Genomic DNA, 18,815 nt, shown 5'->3' with positions numbered 1-18,815 from the left:
ATATTTGTTTTTCATAAATCAATAGTCACAAAATAAATAATCAACATAAAAGATAAGATATTACAAAATAAATATTTAATTTATTGTGACAATGTAAAACTACATTAAATACTATATTTATAAGCTTACATAAGTCATTGATAATGTCTTATTCTAAACTATTAATGTAGATATAAAATAATGATAACCATAAATGATAAAAATATTGAAACTCGGGGGTTATATTGTTGGAAAATATTGTAAATTTTTTTATTAGTTGCAATGTTAAAGATTATATTGATTCCGTAACTAAACATGTAATTATTTTTTCTTTCAAATAGTATATTATTACCAATTATTATAAAATATACTTTATTTAAAGAACGACGACAACACTTCAATAAAAAAATGATAATGAACCGGGTCTAAAATTAGTCTTGTATTAAACCCGCCTTGGAGAGACGAGTTTAGACTCGCTCAAACGTGTTCACAAACAGGCCCCGGTGGATCTTCGCGTTTGACCAAACCCACCATATAAATTTCTATTAATAAAAATGAAAAGAATATTGACTTTTTCATAGAGAAAAAATAATGTATGATAAATGGAAAAAAAAATCGTGAAAAGGATAAAAATTCAACATATAGAGAAAAAAATATTTATTAATAATTTAAATTAAGGTTTAGAATGCATTATATATGTTATTATTATTATTATTATTATTATTATTATTATGATTATTATTATTACATAAATCAATACTCGTAAAACAAGTAATTTGATTAATATATCTAACTTATTAGCAAATAAATAATAAATTATATTGATTCAGAGCATACATACATAAGAAATAAAATAAAACAAATGCATGGTACCAAACATGTCATACTTGCTCAATATTAATCAACCAAATAATGGAAACTCGAGTTAATAATTGCATACGAATCAATAAATATTGTGCCAAAATAAAACTATATTAAACATTATATCTATAGGCTAACATGCGTTATTGATAATATATTATTTTAAACTGTAAATATATATAGCTATAGAATAACGATGACTGTAAGTGATGAACATTGAAAGTGTAAGCTTTTGGTAAAATGACAAGCGATCGATCCTACAATTGACATCAGAGTTAATGTCATGAGTTCGATTCTCATTGATTACAAGGAGTGCAATGAAGATTGTTTAGTGCAATAATTGTCCTTGCTGGGTAAAACAAACGAACAATGACGTTTGGCTACTGTGCGGTTTAAAAGATTTGAATTGCACTATTACGTACCACGAGTTATAGCTTTTGGTAAAGTAGCAAACTCTCAGTCCTATATATTATTACAAATTTCTAATAAAATTTTCTTTATTTATAGGACAACATCACTTCAGTAGTTCAGTATACTACAAGATTTTAGAGATACTAAATAAAAAATAATATACATTTATTCTCAAAATGGATAAGACGGTTGAAATATAAGATGAAATGTTAATAAAATCATTCAAAATTCGAGCAAAGATTTAGCAACAAAAATTATTGCAATAGTAGATTTTGAAAAACTTAGCATGAAATTAATTTTATAAAAAACGTTCAATTACACATTGATTATTAAATATATTAATTGACTTACAAGTAATAAAAGATAATAACACAAGAATGAAGGTTGAAGAAAATGAAATTATTTATACTTTTGTAAGAAATTATTTCAGCATAATTCAACAAAAGAATCAAATAAAAGAAATAAAAATAAAAATAATTGATAGAGAAGACATCACAAGAATAATTATCGAAGATGATGAGAAAATTAGTTTTTTTAAGAACAAATAATTGATGACAAACGAAAAAATAATGAAAGAATAAAAAATGGTTATATAAAAAAAGAAAAGACGCTGTAATTTAATTTAAAGTTTAGAATATATTATATGTATTATTATTATTATTTTCTCAAAATTAGTAATGGTAAAATAATTTTTCAACACTATGTATTATTTATTATATTTTTTCTTAAATTTTATTTATTAAATATGTCATGATATCAAATTATATATTTTTCTCAATGTCTGATTTATACAAAATTATAGTATTTGTTACAACCATTATTTGCAACGTCTATAAATTCAATTAGACTTGTAACATATAAAATATTTAAACAAAGATTTTTCGCACTCATTTTATAATGCATATTGTAAATATCATATTACATTGAATTTAATATTTACTAAAATATCATGAAAATTATTAATCAACTGCATGTTTATATCTTCTCTTCTCATCTCATCTCAATTCATTTATTTAACAAAGTTTATCGAAAATAAAAAGTTTTCCACGTGCAACGCACGTGATTTTTAGTAGTATACATAAAAAGTTATGAATCAATATAAATATTTTAATTTTTAGTTTTTACAACTAATATATAAACGTAGCTAGTCCATATAAATATTCTTTGGCTCGGCAGTGTCACAAAGCTAGCCTTTACTGCGAATGCGTGCATATTTGACAAATTAGTACGATAAATAAGAGCACGTACATGCACCAGATCAAAATAATTAATAAAACAAAAAAACATCTATAGCAATTAATGATCATAACCAAACCATGAAACATTAATATTAGGAAGTGTTTGCAATCACTATAAAAAATTGATTGTTAGCTTTTGGCTTAAAAAAAATTATTTTTGTATGTTTCTTAAACCTAGATTATGTGTTAGCTTATGTTTAACTTAATTGAAATCCAAAAGCTAGTCATGTGATGATTATGATTCTCCAAAAGTGATTTTAATAAGAAGGTCATTGTTAAAATCACTTTAATCACTTATTTATCAAACACTACCCAACTTTGATTTTTAGATTTTCACATTTGTTTCCAAACACTACCAACTTTTGATTTTTCTTAATTTTTTTATAATCTATAAATTAATCACTTCTACAAAAAAAAAACAATCCATTGCAAACACTCCCTTAATCTAGTTGCAAAAATCTATGATCTCTGGGTAATAAAATACAATAAGATCGTACGTCCAATAAAATAAAATAATATATATACTCGAAAGGTTTAGTTTATTGAACAAGATTGACAAAGATGAAGAGACGATTCTATAATGTTTGGTAAAATAAGTTAAATAATTAACACAATAATATTACACTCTACAAAGACAAAAGTCCTTTTGGTTCAACATCTATTGACATTTTTTTCAAGTATATAAATATAATATATAATATACAAGCGTCATGCACCTTTCTTAATTATCTTACAACAACAAATATAAACAAAAGATTCTATAGCGTCTAGGGGAATTAAGTTCCAAATTCTTGATTCGCTAGTTTGGGGAATGGACCCTTTTGCGAGGTTGCCTGAGGGATGCATTTCTGAGATTCTATCATTGACATCGCCGCCGGATGCTTCAAGATCATCGATCGTGTCGAAAGAATTCAAATCCGCGGTCGAATCCGACGCTGTTTGGGAGAGATTTCTCCCTTGTGATTGTCCAGATATCATTTCCAAATCAGTTTCTCCTCTCAAATACGCCACCAAGAAGGACTTGTATTTCCATCTATGTCATTCTCCTGTTCTTGTTGATGGAGGAAAAATGGTACGTAAACTATATATATACTCTCCAATTACCAGTGTGATCATTTAATTTAATTCTTATTTATATATGTGTGTGTGTGTAGTAGTAGTACTGTTTATATTCGTATTTTGGATATTGTTTCTTGATAGATTTCTTTTCTTTTATAATTTATGGTTTAAATTTATTTCACACTCTCTGCATGCTTGCTTATACATGAAATTTTGTTCTTTTTTAAAAAAAAAAATTTGTTAATGTAAACAAGTTAGAGTAGTTGTTTATCTACTATGCGATCCGAAGGTGTTTTCGTAGCAAATATTCAAGTTTGTTGAATCTTTATATTCGATGATCAAAAGAATAAGAAAATATGGAAATGAATCACTACTTTATCAAAAGAAACATATTAGGCAGGTCTCTTGAATGTGTGCAGTGTGCATATATATATTTCCGAATATAACGATATATAATAATGTAATTAACTAAATCTGACATAATTAAGTAATTAACCAAACATCTCATACAATCCCATGATATTTGCACCCAAGACGACTGGGTCTCTTGGGTATTCTTGTAAGAATGCAAATAATTGAAACAAGTAAAAAAAAAATTTAAAGTACAGTTGGTGTAGTCCAAATGGCAGGTACTATTACACCAAATTATTAGTATTTGATAAAAAGTGTTGCACCTAATTATTCTAAGAAGAAAAAGGAAAGAACTCAATTATTGTTAAATTGACATTCATACGTTAACTTTTGTCTTAAGTATCGTAAAAATTGTTTCGATGTATTATAAACCATCCATTTATTATTAATTTGCCCGGTTTTCGTGCCAGTAAGACACGCCACAACAAAATAGTTGTTATATATTCCTGTTTTTTTTTAATGAATTATTATTATGTAAGAACTTTATATTAGAAAAAAAAAATCTTTCATTGAAGAAGAATCGATAGAATTCATTCATTGAAGAAGAAGAATTACATAGTAAAAGAGAACCGAGCTATTTATACTAAAACCCAATGATGACTAAGCATGCCAGCTCACTAACTTCAATTAACTAACTTATTAAGCTGACTAAGCAACTAAGCAAACTAACAACTTCTAATACTCCCCCTCAAGAGGTGAGTGGATATTATGCACTCCCATCTTGACCAAAAGAATCTTGAAACGAGATGGCAGCAAATGCTTAGTAAACAAATCAGCTAATTGGTTTTCTGAAGTAACATGCATCAACTTGACAACACCCAACTGCACTTGTTCACGCATAATATGACAATCAATGTCAATGTGCTTGGTACGTTCATGAAAAACAGGATTTGAACCAATGTGTATAGCAGCTTGATTATCACAAAAGAGCATCGCTGGTTCAGCACTATGTAATCCAAAATCTTTGAGAAGGGAACTGTAGCGACTCTACCCGGATTCACTATCTAATCAAAGTTAAGAGCATAATTAAGCATGCATTAAAATAAATCGCTGCGGAAGACTTAAATAAAAGCATACCGGCAGAATACAACCGGTAAAATAAATTCGATTATACAACTCAATCGAATAAATAAACCCTAAAGGCAAAACCTACAGTTAATCTCGTTGTCCTCACTGATCGCTGGCCAATCCAAGCTCCTGGTGCTCCACCCTGCACCTACACCTGCCCCGTCGGATGGGGTGTCCAGATACACAGAAAAGACTGGACGTGAGCTCTAAGCTCAATACGAAAGCACTGGGTAAAACATACAAATATGATGCATGCAAATGATAGGGTATCCATATCTGGGATAACTGTATACAACTGCTCAGTAATGGCGCCTAGGACATGAGTGGTACAACCCGGGGAGCAACCCTGTGTACACTGCTCATTCCTATAGGACGTGGACTGTGTTCCCAGATGCTAATCACCCATGACCCATCAGTCACTGGGCACTAAACATCACCCGTCCAAACAGGGCTGAGCGGTCCTACATGGCTCATCTCATAAGATGGACAGGAACAATATGATATGCACATGCTGCATAATAATATGACACACAAATGCAACATAAAAGCATGCAAAACCCGCTGGCTATCTCAGTCTGTGCTTACGTACCTTACTACAGGCAGTCCTAGCAATCCCACTCTAGATTTCCAGCCTATCATCCACTCTACAATGCAAATATCCATGCATCATTATTTAAGCTCTAAAAGCCTTAACTAAGCTATTGCATACTCGTAAATAATTTAAGGATACCATAGCTATACCTGCATCCGTCGTCAGCCCGCTGATGAAAATTGTCTCAAAACTAGGCCTCAGCTCCGCTACGACGTCTGGATCGCTATGCCACTTCCGGATTCCTCATTGGATGCCTAGATCTTCCTAGATCTGAGTTAGAAGGCTTATGAATCAAAGATAAGAGAGGGAAAGGTGCACTTGAAAATGAAATCTCGGCCCCCTATTTATAGACGAAGTTCGGAGCCTCCGAACCCGGTTCGGAACGTCCGAACATGATCGGAACCTCCGATCCCATCTTCGGAGCGTTCGATCGCCCAATATTACGTCAGCCATGACGTCACCTTGCAGACATCAGCGATGACACGTGCCCTGGTCCCGATCGGAACGTCCGATCTCACCGACGGAGCTTCCGATCTCGATCGGAGCCTCCGATCCTGATTTCGGATCCTCCGATCCCGTTCGGAACCTCCTGACTTGGTTCGGAGCTTCCGAACCCTCCGGACCCTCGGGACCTTTTCGGCTATTTTGAGTGTCCTGGATCCATTTCTGGACTCCGTTAGCCCTTTAGGAATTTCCTTAATTATGTTTTACTTAATTCAACATTATTACACGATTAATATACTCATTAATCGCTAATTACGGATACGGGTCACTACATTCTCCCCCCTTAAAAGATTTCGTCCTCGAAATCTAAGGTAATACCTCGAGAACGTAAGATATACCACTATTTGAGTGTCTGGTCGAAATAGCTTCCGACACATTCACACTCTCGTCGAATTCCCTAGAAGCTCCATTACTGCTTAACCGCATTAATATTCTTTCACTGAAGATTACTGCGCTACTGGTCGACAGTCGAACTTCCCTAGCGCTAGAGTATCGTAACACTGATACATCTTTCACTCGGACCACGATCTTCCTGACCACGAAGGATACAAACATCCGCTTGACCGAGATCATCGTCTCAAAGTAATTTTAGACTAACAAAGACCAAGTCATGAACTGACTGGTTTACAACATTCGTCGAATTATTTATCGAATCTAACCATCTAATGGTTTCAAAATTTCTCGGTGCTCAACACCTTTAGTCAGGAAAACACTAAAGTCTATATTTCAACGTAACTGCTCACAATGTTTCCTAGACTGGTTACCCTCCCCACTCTCCCTGAAGCACAACCGACTTCCCAAGGAATACTGGGAACTTAAACCATCATGTCTAGTACATTATGTTGTCCACGTTTCTTAGCATAACCTCAACACTGTGCCCTGATGATAACTATCATCACTTGCAATTTATGACGCTACGTCATCTCCTAGCCATTGGCCTGCGAAATCACGCATACATTGCAATGGAAGTCATCACGCCTCTGATGATCTACATCATCTCGATCATAGGTTATTCACCTCATGAATTTGATCGATAAACATCCTCCTGATAGTTATACATAATCGCAACCACTGTACACACATCAAGACTAAGGCAAGTTTCCACCAATATGCTCGACTGAGACATTCCACAGTGCACAGATATATGGAAACGCTTCCTATTCCGTCTCAAAATTCGACAGTCATTGCACCTGGTATAACTCAACTCAGAGTCTCTGATAATACCATCAGCTTATACCAACCTCCCAAGGTTGAACATACTGATCCTGGAACTAAATCCCAACGGATTCTCAATAGTCAAATCGCTTCCTTGTCGAACGCATCAATCTCAGCACTGAACGATCTAATTCGTCGATTCCCTAGTCAATCCTGGGAAGTACTTGTGCTCGAAGTAACTTGCCACCCGACGCACATCTGAATATCGTCCATTGCTAAAGCACAATATCCTTGACGAATGGTCCGCACTGATGTGGCTTGTCGACTAGAAAGAACAAAGTTTCTTCATCGCTATCTTGCAAAATCTTCAATTCCCACAACAATCTTGTTGGCTACTAAGTCGAAATTCTACTATCTCTATCATTTCAGAGACATCGTTCATCACATGCTAGAAGACTAGTGACACATCCTGCTAGATCTCGAGGATCAGATCCTAACTAATGTCACATAGATCAGACAACTGATGTTTCCTTGCTAATGTCCATTAGCATTTCCAACTACTCGTCGGATCCAAACACAATGGCACACATAGATGCCCTCACTTAACCAAAATTTCCGGTCAACAATCTTCACTATTGTTGTTCAATGAAAAACTCTCACATGAAACAACAACATGATCCTTTTCTGACCTATTGCTATCACTAAGCAATTGATTGGATCAATATCAGTTTCCTTCTTAACAAGAATGCACTATACTGGAAACTACCAACTCCCTTGCTTGTCTCCACTGTCAAGTTAGCACCTAACTTGATCATACAAGTCCACTTGCAATCGTTCCCGATTACAGCAATCCCAGAAGATTCATCTCTGGCGATCATTGAGACTAAATAACTCAAATCTCCAATTTTTCTGAGATGGTATTCAGTACTCATCCCATAAGCATTACTCGACAAAATACTATCTCAGGTATTTCTTAATTGCTACATCCTGATCAACCTTGATTAGCTCAACCAATCGAACCCGTCGATCTACTTATCATCCAACCTAATGGCTTGGTCAATAACCATGACTCAGCTGCCACAAAGAACCATTTCCAAATGGTGTCAGATCACAGTACATGAGTAGTTTACTTGGCACAAGTCCTGCGCCTTTTCAGCACTACTAGCCGCTGCTTCGTATTCTGAACTTAATCATCCTAACTCTGACAGAGTTACCCAATAACCACTAGTAGTCACTAGCACAGATCCCGTGTCACCTTAGCACTACTAATCGTTGTCTTGTTCACCCAAGGCAAACATCAAGATAAACTAAGCCCATTTCCATCCCATGAAAAATCCTACGCTCAATCTCTGAAAATATCAGACAGTACATAGCGCAAACACTGCACTAACTATCCTTGCTTCATTCATCCAGGATGAATATCACGATTCGTCAAATTCAGAATCATAACTAACGAATCTCCAAGATTCTTACAATCTTCGAACACTCTCCTGATTACATCCCTCGCTTAAGATTGTGCAACAATTTAAGACTAAGGTAGCTTACCATGTTAACCCACCTGGACAACCACCAAGGCTTCAAGGGTATAGGCCACGCTTCCCTCATATCTCAGATAGCTCTGTACAATCCTTAGCGTCTGACATAATCTATTACAGATGAAGTCAATCATCATGGAGTAGTCCTCGTATTCGAGTCTAAGTCTTAAAACAACATTCCATCCAGTATCTTGGATAATTCCTATCACAAGGAAATTCTAACCACAACTCTGATGACAACCCCTAGTCATCGCTGGTAGAAATCCTTTTTCCTACTAGATTCACACGTCTAGCAGTAACTCAAAGGTTAAAACCTATTTGCTCAGAGTACACACTTGTCAAGGAAATCCCTCCATGACTGGTTCCCATAGCAGAACACTCAAACTATATCTCTGGCACACCAGATGATATCAAACCATCGATATCAAACCTGATCTCTAATCCAAGGTCATACCTCGTCGTGACTGTCACCAAATCCCTATACTGAGAAGCCTTCCCACCGCCATCTCCTGAAGCACGAAAGCTCCTAGGTAAAGCTGGCATAGGGTCGCGCCCCATCACGTCTAGTTATGGTCATAGTCCACAACTCTCGGCATATACTGGACCTGGTATCCCGATGAAAGCCCATCATCACAAGCCTCAACCTAACAAAGGTCAGACAGCCTGTTCTAAGGAAACAACCTAGAACAAAGTTCAACGTTCTAAACCAAACAATACGCTTAATGCCTCTAGATGAGTCCACCCATCGCTGGCACTAACATAGTCCACTGACTAACTAGGTCAATCCTAGGAAAACGCCTAGACTAACCGCAAGTCACACTGTCACAGTCGGCCCACTCAAATCCCATGAGCTGCAATAGTTGAACGCTAATCAACTAGACCCAATCCAAACTTCCGCACAATCATGCAATCATCCACGAATTGCTGGATAAATAAAACATGTATCACTTATTTCAAGTTATGTACAATTTTATTTATTACAATCTCATGTAATACATACAATATTCAAAATACAATGAAATGTACAATCGATCTTGAAATGATACAACCAAAGTATGATGATTCATTACAACTGAAATACTGTTTACAACTACATCAATGCAGTATTTAAATCATCGTACTAGTCTTTGTTTCTTGAGCATGAAGCTTCTAATCGACACATGCATCGATACAAGCATACTCTCGACCAAGTCTCTCTACATGTCCTCCTACGAAGAACTCCGGAGAAATGGCTCGTGATAGCTAACCGGCTATGCTCTGCGTCAGTGCATGTCAGTCAGCCCCTTCTGATCACGATCTACCATCAGCGTTCTTCTTGTATTCATATCACGCTTTTGAACATGAAGTTTCTCGTACCTGTACCAAAAGTATCGATACAAACATACCAGCAAAACCATGTTCTGCATGAATTTAATGACAATCTCTCTAACTACTAGTGGAGAATCTTCAGAGTAGTGTCATCATGGTAATGATTGTACAGATGCAAGTATCAAGTAAGTCCCCACCAATCCTATACCACTGACTCTGGCATCCGGTACTCGATCCAAAACTAGGATCCATCTGAGTAGAAATCTTGAAAACTCGAACACGATCCATCACTCATGTCCGCCTTTGCTGGTATCCCATAAGCCAAATCTTCAGAAATCCTGCCGATGATGATAGTATCTAGGCAAACTAATCGTCGCATCATCACCTCTTCCAAGGTCTCATCAATCCTATAAGGATAACCCAAAGTCTTAATACTATATCCCAAGTCTCTTGCATGCATGCGCTCTGATACCAATAAATGTAGCGACCCTACCCGGATCCACTACCTAATCAGAGTTAAGAGCATAATTAAGCATGCATTAAAATAAATCGCTGCGGAAGACTTAAATAAAAGCAGACCGGCAGAATACAACCGGTTAAATAAATTTGATTATACAACTCAATCGAATAAATAAACCCTAAAGGCAAAACCTATAGTTAATCTCGCTGTCCTCACTGATTGCTGGCCAATCCAAGCTCCTGGTGCTCCACCCTGCACCTACACCTGCCCCGTCGGATGGGGTGTCCAGATACACAGAAAAAACTGGACGTGATCTCTAAGCTTAATACGAAAGCACTGGGTAAAACTTACAAATATGATGCATGCAAATGATAGGGTATCCATATCTAGAATAACTATATACAACTGCTCAGTAATGGCGCCTAGGACATGAGTGGTACAACCCGGGGAGCAACCCTGTGTACGCTGCTCATTCCTATAGGACGTGGACTGTGTCTCCAGATGCTAATCACCCATGACCCGTCAGTCATTGGGCACTAGACACCACCCGTCCAGACAGGGCAGAGCGGCCCTACATGGCTCATCTCATAAGATGGACAGACACAATATGATATGCACATGCTGCATAATAATATGACACACAAATGCAACATAAAAGCATGCAAAACCCGCTGGCTATCTCAGTCTGTACTTACGTACCTTACTACAGGCAGTCCTAGCAATCCCACTCTAAGTTCCCAGCCTATCATCCACTCTACAATGCAAATATCCATGCATCATTATTTAAGCTCTAAAAACCTTAACTAAGCTATTGCATACTCCTAAATAATTTAAAGAGACCATAGCTATACCTGCGTCCGTCGTCAGTCCGCTGATGACAATTGTCTCAAAACTAGGCCTCAGCTCCGCTACGACGCCTGGATCGCTATGCCACTTCCGGATTCCTCATTGGATGCCTAGATCTCCCTAGATCTGATTTAAAAGGCTTAGGAATCAGAGAGAAGAGAGGGAAAGGTGCACTTGAAAATGAAATCTCGGCCCCCTATTTATAGACGAAGTTTGGAGCCTCCGAACCCGGTTCGGAACGTCCGAACACGATCGGAACCTCCGATCCCATCTTCGGAGCGTCCGATCGCCCAATATTACGTCAGCCATGATGTCACCTTGCTGATGTCAGCAATGACACGTGCCCTGGTCCCGATCGGAACGTCCGATCTCACCGACGGAGCTTCCGATCTCGATCGGAGCCTCCGATCCCGTTCGGAACCTCCTGACTTGGTTCGGAGCTTTCGAACCCTCCGGACCCTCGGGACCTTCCCAGCTATTTTGAGTGTCCTGGATCCATTTATGGACTCCGTTAGCCCTTTAGGAATTTCCTTAATTACATTTTACTTAATCCAACATTATTAAACGATTAATATACTCATTAATCGCTAATTACGGATACGGGTCACTACAGGAACTAATCCACATGATTTCACAAGTAGAAGCAGCCATGGACCTGTATTCAGCTTCTGCTGATGATTTAGAAACAGTTTGCTGCTTCTTGGATCGCCAAGAAATCATGGACTCACCAAGGAACACACAAAATCCAGTAACGGATCGTCTAGTATCCAAACAAGCCCCCCAATCAGCATCAGAGAAGAACTGGAGTTTAAGATCATATTTACTTTTATAAAATAAACCTTGACCAATTGTTCCCTTAATATATCTCAGGACATTTGAAACTGCAGTCATATGAGAAGTCCGTGGTTGTGAAACAAATTGACTCAACGTATTAACTACATAAGTCAAATCAGGCCGAGTAATTGTAAGATATAACAATCTACCAATCAATCGCCTATAAGGAAAAGAATCAGACAGCAACTCTCCAGCATCATGAGTAAGTTTGGTATGCGCATCCATTGGAGTAGACCTAGGCTTACAACCTAAAAGACCGGCATCATCAAGCACTTTAAGAGCATAATTTCTTTGACAAATAGAAATACCACTGGAATACCGAGCCACTTCAATACCCAAGAAATACTTCAAATCACCCAAATCCTTCAAACGAAACTTTTTATTAAGAAACTCCTTTAATTCTGCTTCTGCGGCTTCATTATTAGTAGCAATCACTATATCATCAACATACACTAAGAGAGCAATAAAAGTGCTGCCTTGAGTTCGTAAAAACAACGAATTATCCGCATGAGATTGAGAAAAACCAATGTTCAATAGTGTAGTAGAAAATTTAGCAAACCATTGTCGAGACGCTTGCTTCAAATCATAAATGGATTTGTGAAGTTTGCATACAGCATTGATTGACAATACCTCCCCCTGTCGAGAATACCCCGGAGGCAAACACATATAGACTTCCTCCGATAAATCACCATGGAGGAATGCATTATTAACATCAAGCTGTAAAAAAAACCAGCCCTTAACAGCAGCTATAGCAAGAAAGACTTTAACTGTAACAAGTTTAGCAACATGACAAAAAGTTTCAAGATAATCGATGCCTTATTGTTGGGTATAACCTTTAGCTACCAAACGAGCTTTATAACGCTGCAAAGAACCATCAGCAGAAAAATTATCTTTATACACCCAACGACAACCAATAACATACTTTCCAGAAGGCAATGAAACAATGGACCAGGTGCCATTAAGTTCTAAAGCTTTAAGTTCCTCTGCCATAGCGTCCTTCCATTCTGGAATGACAACAGCTTGAGAATAATGCTCTGGTTCAATGATAGATGAGACACTATGAACAAAAGCACGATGGGAAGGAGAAAGTCGGTGATAAGTAAGATATGAACATAAAGGATGAGCAGTAGAAATAGAAAGTGGAGAAAAGACAGTATAGCAATGATAATCTCGCAACCGATGTGGAGTAGTAATGCTCCGCCGAGAACGAGTACATTGATTGAAACTGTCTATGAGAGAAAACTGAGAAGGAGCAGAAGAATGTAAAGGTAAAACTTTCTCACAAAAAAAAATCAGAAGAGGATGAGACAAAAGGATTATGTTGGAAAGGAAAAATATCTTCATAAAAGATTACATCCCTGGAGATAAAGCATTCATTAGTGTCCAAATTTAAAAACTTAAAACCTTTATAACCAGGGGGTAACCTATGAAAACACACTTAGTAGCTCTAGGAGAAAATTTATCACGAGAAGAAGGTAGAGTAGATGCATAGCACAAACATCCAAAGACTTTCTGATGAGAATATGATGGAGTTCTTTGATATAGCCACTCAAAAGGAGGTTTCTGTTTAAGAATATGTGAAGGCATGCGGTTGATGAGATAAACAGCTGTAAGAATACAATCACCCCAGTAAACAAGAGGCAAATTGGATTGATATAAAAGTGCTCGAGCCACATTCAATATGTGTTGATATTTTTGCTCAACAACAGAATTTTGTTGAGGTCTCTCAACACAAGAATGAAAATGAACAATGCCCTTTTGTTGGAAGAAAGTAGTAAAATTGAGTTCTGGAGCATTATCACTCCGAACACCCTTAACTTGAACACCAAACTGAGTATGAATCATTTGATAAAAAACAGGAAAAACACTGCGCATATCAGACTTAGCTTTCAACAAATAAATCCAGGTGAATCGGGAATGATCATCTACAATGGTAAGAAAATACTTATATCCTTCAACAGTCATAGGATTGAAAGGTCCCCAAATATCAATGTGTATAAGTTGGAAAGAAGTATCACAAACATTATGTTGCGCAACAAAAGGTAAACATTTCTGTTTTGATAAATGGCAAATAGAACAATGGGAATCATCGTCTTTTATAGGAGTAAAATGGAAATGGTTATCAGTAACAGAAATTGTAATAGAAGATGGATGTCCCATACGAAAATGCCATAAAATGTTTGCTATACTAGCTGTATTACAGAGTATTGTGGAAGGACTGTCTGATTTGTTGAAGACGTATAAGTTTCCAATTCTCTTACCCATTCCAATCACCTTGATCTTGTTGGTATCCTGGATTTGACAAAGATCAGAAATAAAGAAAACTGAGCAAGAAAGAGATTTGGTGAGTGCACTGATGGAAAGCAGATTAAATGAAATTGTGGCACAAACAAGACATCATGAAGAATAAGATCATTTGACAGATGAACGGTACCAACTTGTGTAAAAGGAATGGAAGAATTATTAGGAAGTACGACCTTAGAGTTAAAAGGCCTAGAGGTAATGAACAAAGACAGAGAACAACATATATGATGAGTTGCTCCAGTATCTATTACCCAATCTGAATGCTTAATGGTAGGAAAAGTATGTGACAAAGAATAGATACCATTGAAACAGGACACCATTGACTCTTGCTACGATTGTTCCATGATGAAGTTATTCTTGACAGGCAACTTGGAGCAAAGAACTTCAATAAGTTGCTGACATTGATTAGGAGTTAAACGATCAACTGAAGAACCAAAAGAATCCTCAGATACGCCATATGTTTGACAAGCTTGTACTTTCCCTTGAGGATGTTTTTCAGTTGTAACAAATGTCTGACCAGGTTGAACCCTACCTGGAACTTGTTTTGGATTATATTTATGATGTCCAGGGGGAAATCCATGCAACTTATAACATCTATCAACTGTATGATTCGTAAAACCACAGTGTGAACAAAGAAGTCCACCAAACTTTCCCTTTGAATTCTGAAACTTTCTCATATTTGCTACAGCAACAAATGCATCCATGTTAGTATCAACTCCTAATTTCAGAACATCAGAATGTATTGATCGTTGTCGTTCCTCCTGAATGACAAGTGAAAAAACCTTAGAAATAACTGGAAGATGATCAATCATCAGATGTTGTGCACGCACTTGAGCATAAGAATCATTCAATCCCATTAGAAATTGCATTACACATTCTTGATTATGATAATTCATCCACTCCCTCATTGAACCACACTGACAAGTCGAGGCTGGTTGATAATCTCTCAATTCATCCCAAAGCGTCTTCAATTTTGTATAATAAGTACTAATGTCCATGGATCCTTGATGTAAGCCACTGAGAAACTTTTTAAGCTGATAAATCCGTGGAGCATTACTCTGAACGAATCGATCTCGTAAATCAACCCAGACTTCTCGACAAGTGGTCATATAAATTAAACTATCACCAATTTCTCGTACCACAGAATTCAAAATCCAGGAAGTAACCATACTATTGCATCTCGTCCAAGCTCCGTATAACAAATCATCAGACGAAGGACGAGAAATCGAACCATCCACAAAACCTAGCTTATTCTTTGCTGTCAATGCCATAACCATAGCTCGACTCCATGTGTTGTAATTCGATATGGTTAACCGATTAGGAACAAGAACCAAACCTAGATGATCTCCATTTTGCAAAAAAAATAAACGAACTACTTGAATCTTCTGTAGATACACGATTCATCTGATTCATCTGAACTGGATTATTGTTATTGTTTGCAATCACACCTCCTCCGCCTCGTACCATCGTCGAAGAAGCACAAAAAAAATAAATGTGATAAGATTGAAATCACGAAATCGATCAGAAAATCAGAGCTACGCTAGATCTAGCTCTCTGATACCATATTAGAAAAAGAAAATATTTCATTGAAGAAGAATCGATAGAATTCATTCATTGAAGAAGAAGAATTACAGAGTAAAAGAAAACCGAGCTATTTATACTAAAACCCAATTATGACTAAGCATGACAGCTAATTGCCAGCTCATTAACTTCAATTAACTAACTGATTAAGCTGACTAAACAACTAAGCAAACTAACAACTTCTAATACTTTATTTTAATCTTGTGAAATGTAAATATCAGAGCTTTTCCCTTAACAAGATCGATGGAAAGAAATGCTTTATGGTTGGAGCAAGACAACTTCTGATTTCATGGAAAGGTTGTTGGGATTTTATTCCACACTCCAAATCCAGGTTCGAATCCAGTTAAATATATAATAATATAGATATAGGATAATAGGAATTAATATATATATGAAAATAGTTTCTTGTCCATTAACTTGTTCAATTTTAGATTTTTGTTAACTAAATTTTTAAGTTTTGGTTTTGATACAATAATTTTAAATTTACTTTATTTTGTTAAGATTGATAATGTGACACCAAAAAATAATGATAGGGCATAGTTATGACTTTTCAGATGTCACGAAATGAACTTAACTTGCATTTACTTGTTTGCATAAAATAATATTTTTATAAATATAATTAAACTTTAGATTTGCCGAAGTTGCAAAGCTACGATCTATAGGTTGGATCCACATCCAAGGAAGAATAAAAGCTAGAATTCTGTCAAAAAATGCCACTTATACTGCATATTTAGTGTTTTGGCTTGAGAAGATTGATGGCCTTAATTCATCGAACACGGTGGTAAGATTCATCGACAATGTTATAAGAAAAGATCGCACGGCGAACGAGCAAAGGGTATCGCGAGAAAGTGGGAAAATGGCGAAGATGAGAGATGATGGATGGATGGAGATTGAAATGGGGAAGTTTTACAATGACGATGAGGATGATGATGGTGAAATAGAGGTGTGGTTGATAGAGATTAATAATCCCCATGAAAAGTTTGGACTTATGGTCGAAGGCATTGAGTTTAGGCCCATATGAAAAGGGAACAATATTGCTTATCAATTATCATGTTGTCATCGATCATTTTACGTGATGATTTTATGTGACGGATTTCATATTCAATTCATATAAATATTATTTTTATGTAAAAATTATTATTTTTAATTTTATATATGAATCTAATCAACCCGTGGTATTGATATTTATTATTTACTTTCTTTCTTATTTGGATGAAATATAATATGCTGTAATTTATTTGTAAACTTTAATATGCACTATATATCTTGGATTCGATTCGATTGTTTTGTAATGTTTTTTTTTTATTTTTAAGAATAAGAGTATTTAAGAGTGAATTATGGAAAAAATTTATATGTTTTAGAGACAATAAAATAATGAAAATTTAATTATTAATTAGATCCTACCATAAACAATTATTTTTAAAAATAACTTTATTCATTGAATAAATGTATTCTTGTATATTTTAATTTTTAAAAATCCTAAAATAATTTTTTTTAGCAATCCTAAAATAACTTTTATTTTTATAATAGATATAAATTGAAACGATCTCATGGATATGTTCATGAGATAAGTTGATTTGATTTATATATAGAGTGAAAAATAATATTTTTGATTAAAATAATATTTTTTTATAGGTTGAGTCAAATCAAAGATTTTTTTTTACAAAATTAACTCGTAAGACTTTCTTACAAGAGTTTTATTTATTTATTTTAACTCTTCTTATCTACTTTATTCTTCTTTTTTTATTTTCGTATCTTCTCTAAAAAAATTGCTTAATTTCAACATGTGTTTATTTAAGTATTGCTAAATTTAATTTGTGGTTTTTTTTTTTGAAAAATTTATTTTCTGCCTACCTCTAAAGGATATATATATATATATATATATATATAATTTTTGTGATCGACTACTAGAGTTTTGCTTCAATGATATGGATGGTAGTGTTTTAATTAATTGAATTTCACTATCAATTTTATGTGTTCTTTAAGACTGTGCTTACTTCGAGAGATGATATTTGTGTAAGGATATATTAAAATGTGATTATTAATATAATTTGATAGAATATGAAGTGGTTATAAAAAATAATAATATGTTAGTTTGATAGATTAAATTTGGGATTGATTTTTTTTTTTCTCTTTTCACCATATACATGCAGATTTATATATAATTTCTTCTAAACTTTAAGATTAAGAATCATTTATAAATCTCATTATTAACATGCTTAAAGATTGATTAGTCGATATTAATTATGTTATCCCTCATTTATCAAGACAAGTAAATATTGTATAATTTATATAAATTTTTAGAGATTAATAATCAACTTGACAATTTAATATGCTTTTGTGTAGAAAGTGTTTAAAAGAAATTTAAATTAAAAAAAACTTTTTACAAGATAAAGTTGGGAAGTTAACATAATTAAACTTTATTTACATAAAAGATCAAAATTTATTATAAATGTTTTATTTGTGGAATATCATTTTAGAAAATCTCGCTAAAAATAATTAATACAAAACGTAATAGGGCAATATTTCTTGCAAAAGCGACACACCTCTCCCCTGGGGAAAAGATTTACAACTTTTCATCCATCTCCCCGGAGGTTTTGTGACTTTTGTCTGTGTTACATTGAAAATATCATTTTTTATGTATTTTATATAAAATGTTCACATAAATA

The 18,815-nt window shown here is 35.1% G+C and overlaps 1 protein-coding gene across 1 annotated transcript; it reads left to right on the top strand.

Annotated features, from left to right (window-relative positions):
* The first annotated feature begins 3,272 nt into the window (after positions 1–3,272).
* On the top strand, positions 3,273–17,225 carry LOC140876252 (F-box protein At2g02240-like). The gene is made up of 3 exons (XM_073280172.1): positions 3,273–3,561; positions 16,368–16,477; positions 16,777–17,225. The coding sequence occupies exons 1-3, from the start codon at positions 3,301–3,303 to the stop codon at positions 17,165–17,167; spliced, it is 762 nt and encodes a 253-aa protein (XP_073136273.1). The 5' UTR covers positions 3,273–3,300; the 3' UTR covers positions 17,168–17,225.
* Positions 17,226–18,815: the final 1,590 nt, after the last annotated feature.

This window comes from Henckelia pumila, chromosome 1 (genome assembly GCF_033568475.1).
Source record: "Henckelia pumila isolate YLH828 chromosome 1, ASM3356847v2, whole genome shotgun sequence".
NCBI lineage: Eukaryota > Viridiplantae > Streptophyta > Magnoliopsida > Lamiales > Gesneriaceae > Henckelia > Henckelia pumila.
This window is presented reverse-complemented; position numbering and strand designations above follow the sequence as displayed.

Bases quoted from the DNA above. Each gene is read 5' to 3' on its own strand.
- LOC140876252 (XM_073280172.1), top strand. From the start codon at position 3,301: ATGGACCCTTTTGCGAGGTTGCCTGAGGGATGCATTTCTGAGATTCTA. The intron at 3,562-16,367 runs GTACGTAAACTA...TGTAAATATCAG, and splicing joins TTGTTGATGGAGGAAAAATG to AGCTTTTCCCTTAACAAGAT. The intron at 16,478-16,776 runs GTTCGAATCCAG...ATTAAACTTTAG, and splicing joins ATTCCACACTCCAAATCCAG to ATTTGCCGAAGTTGCAAAGC.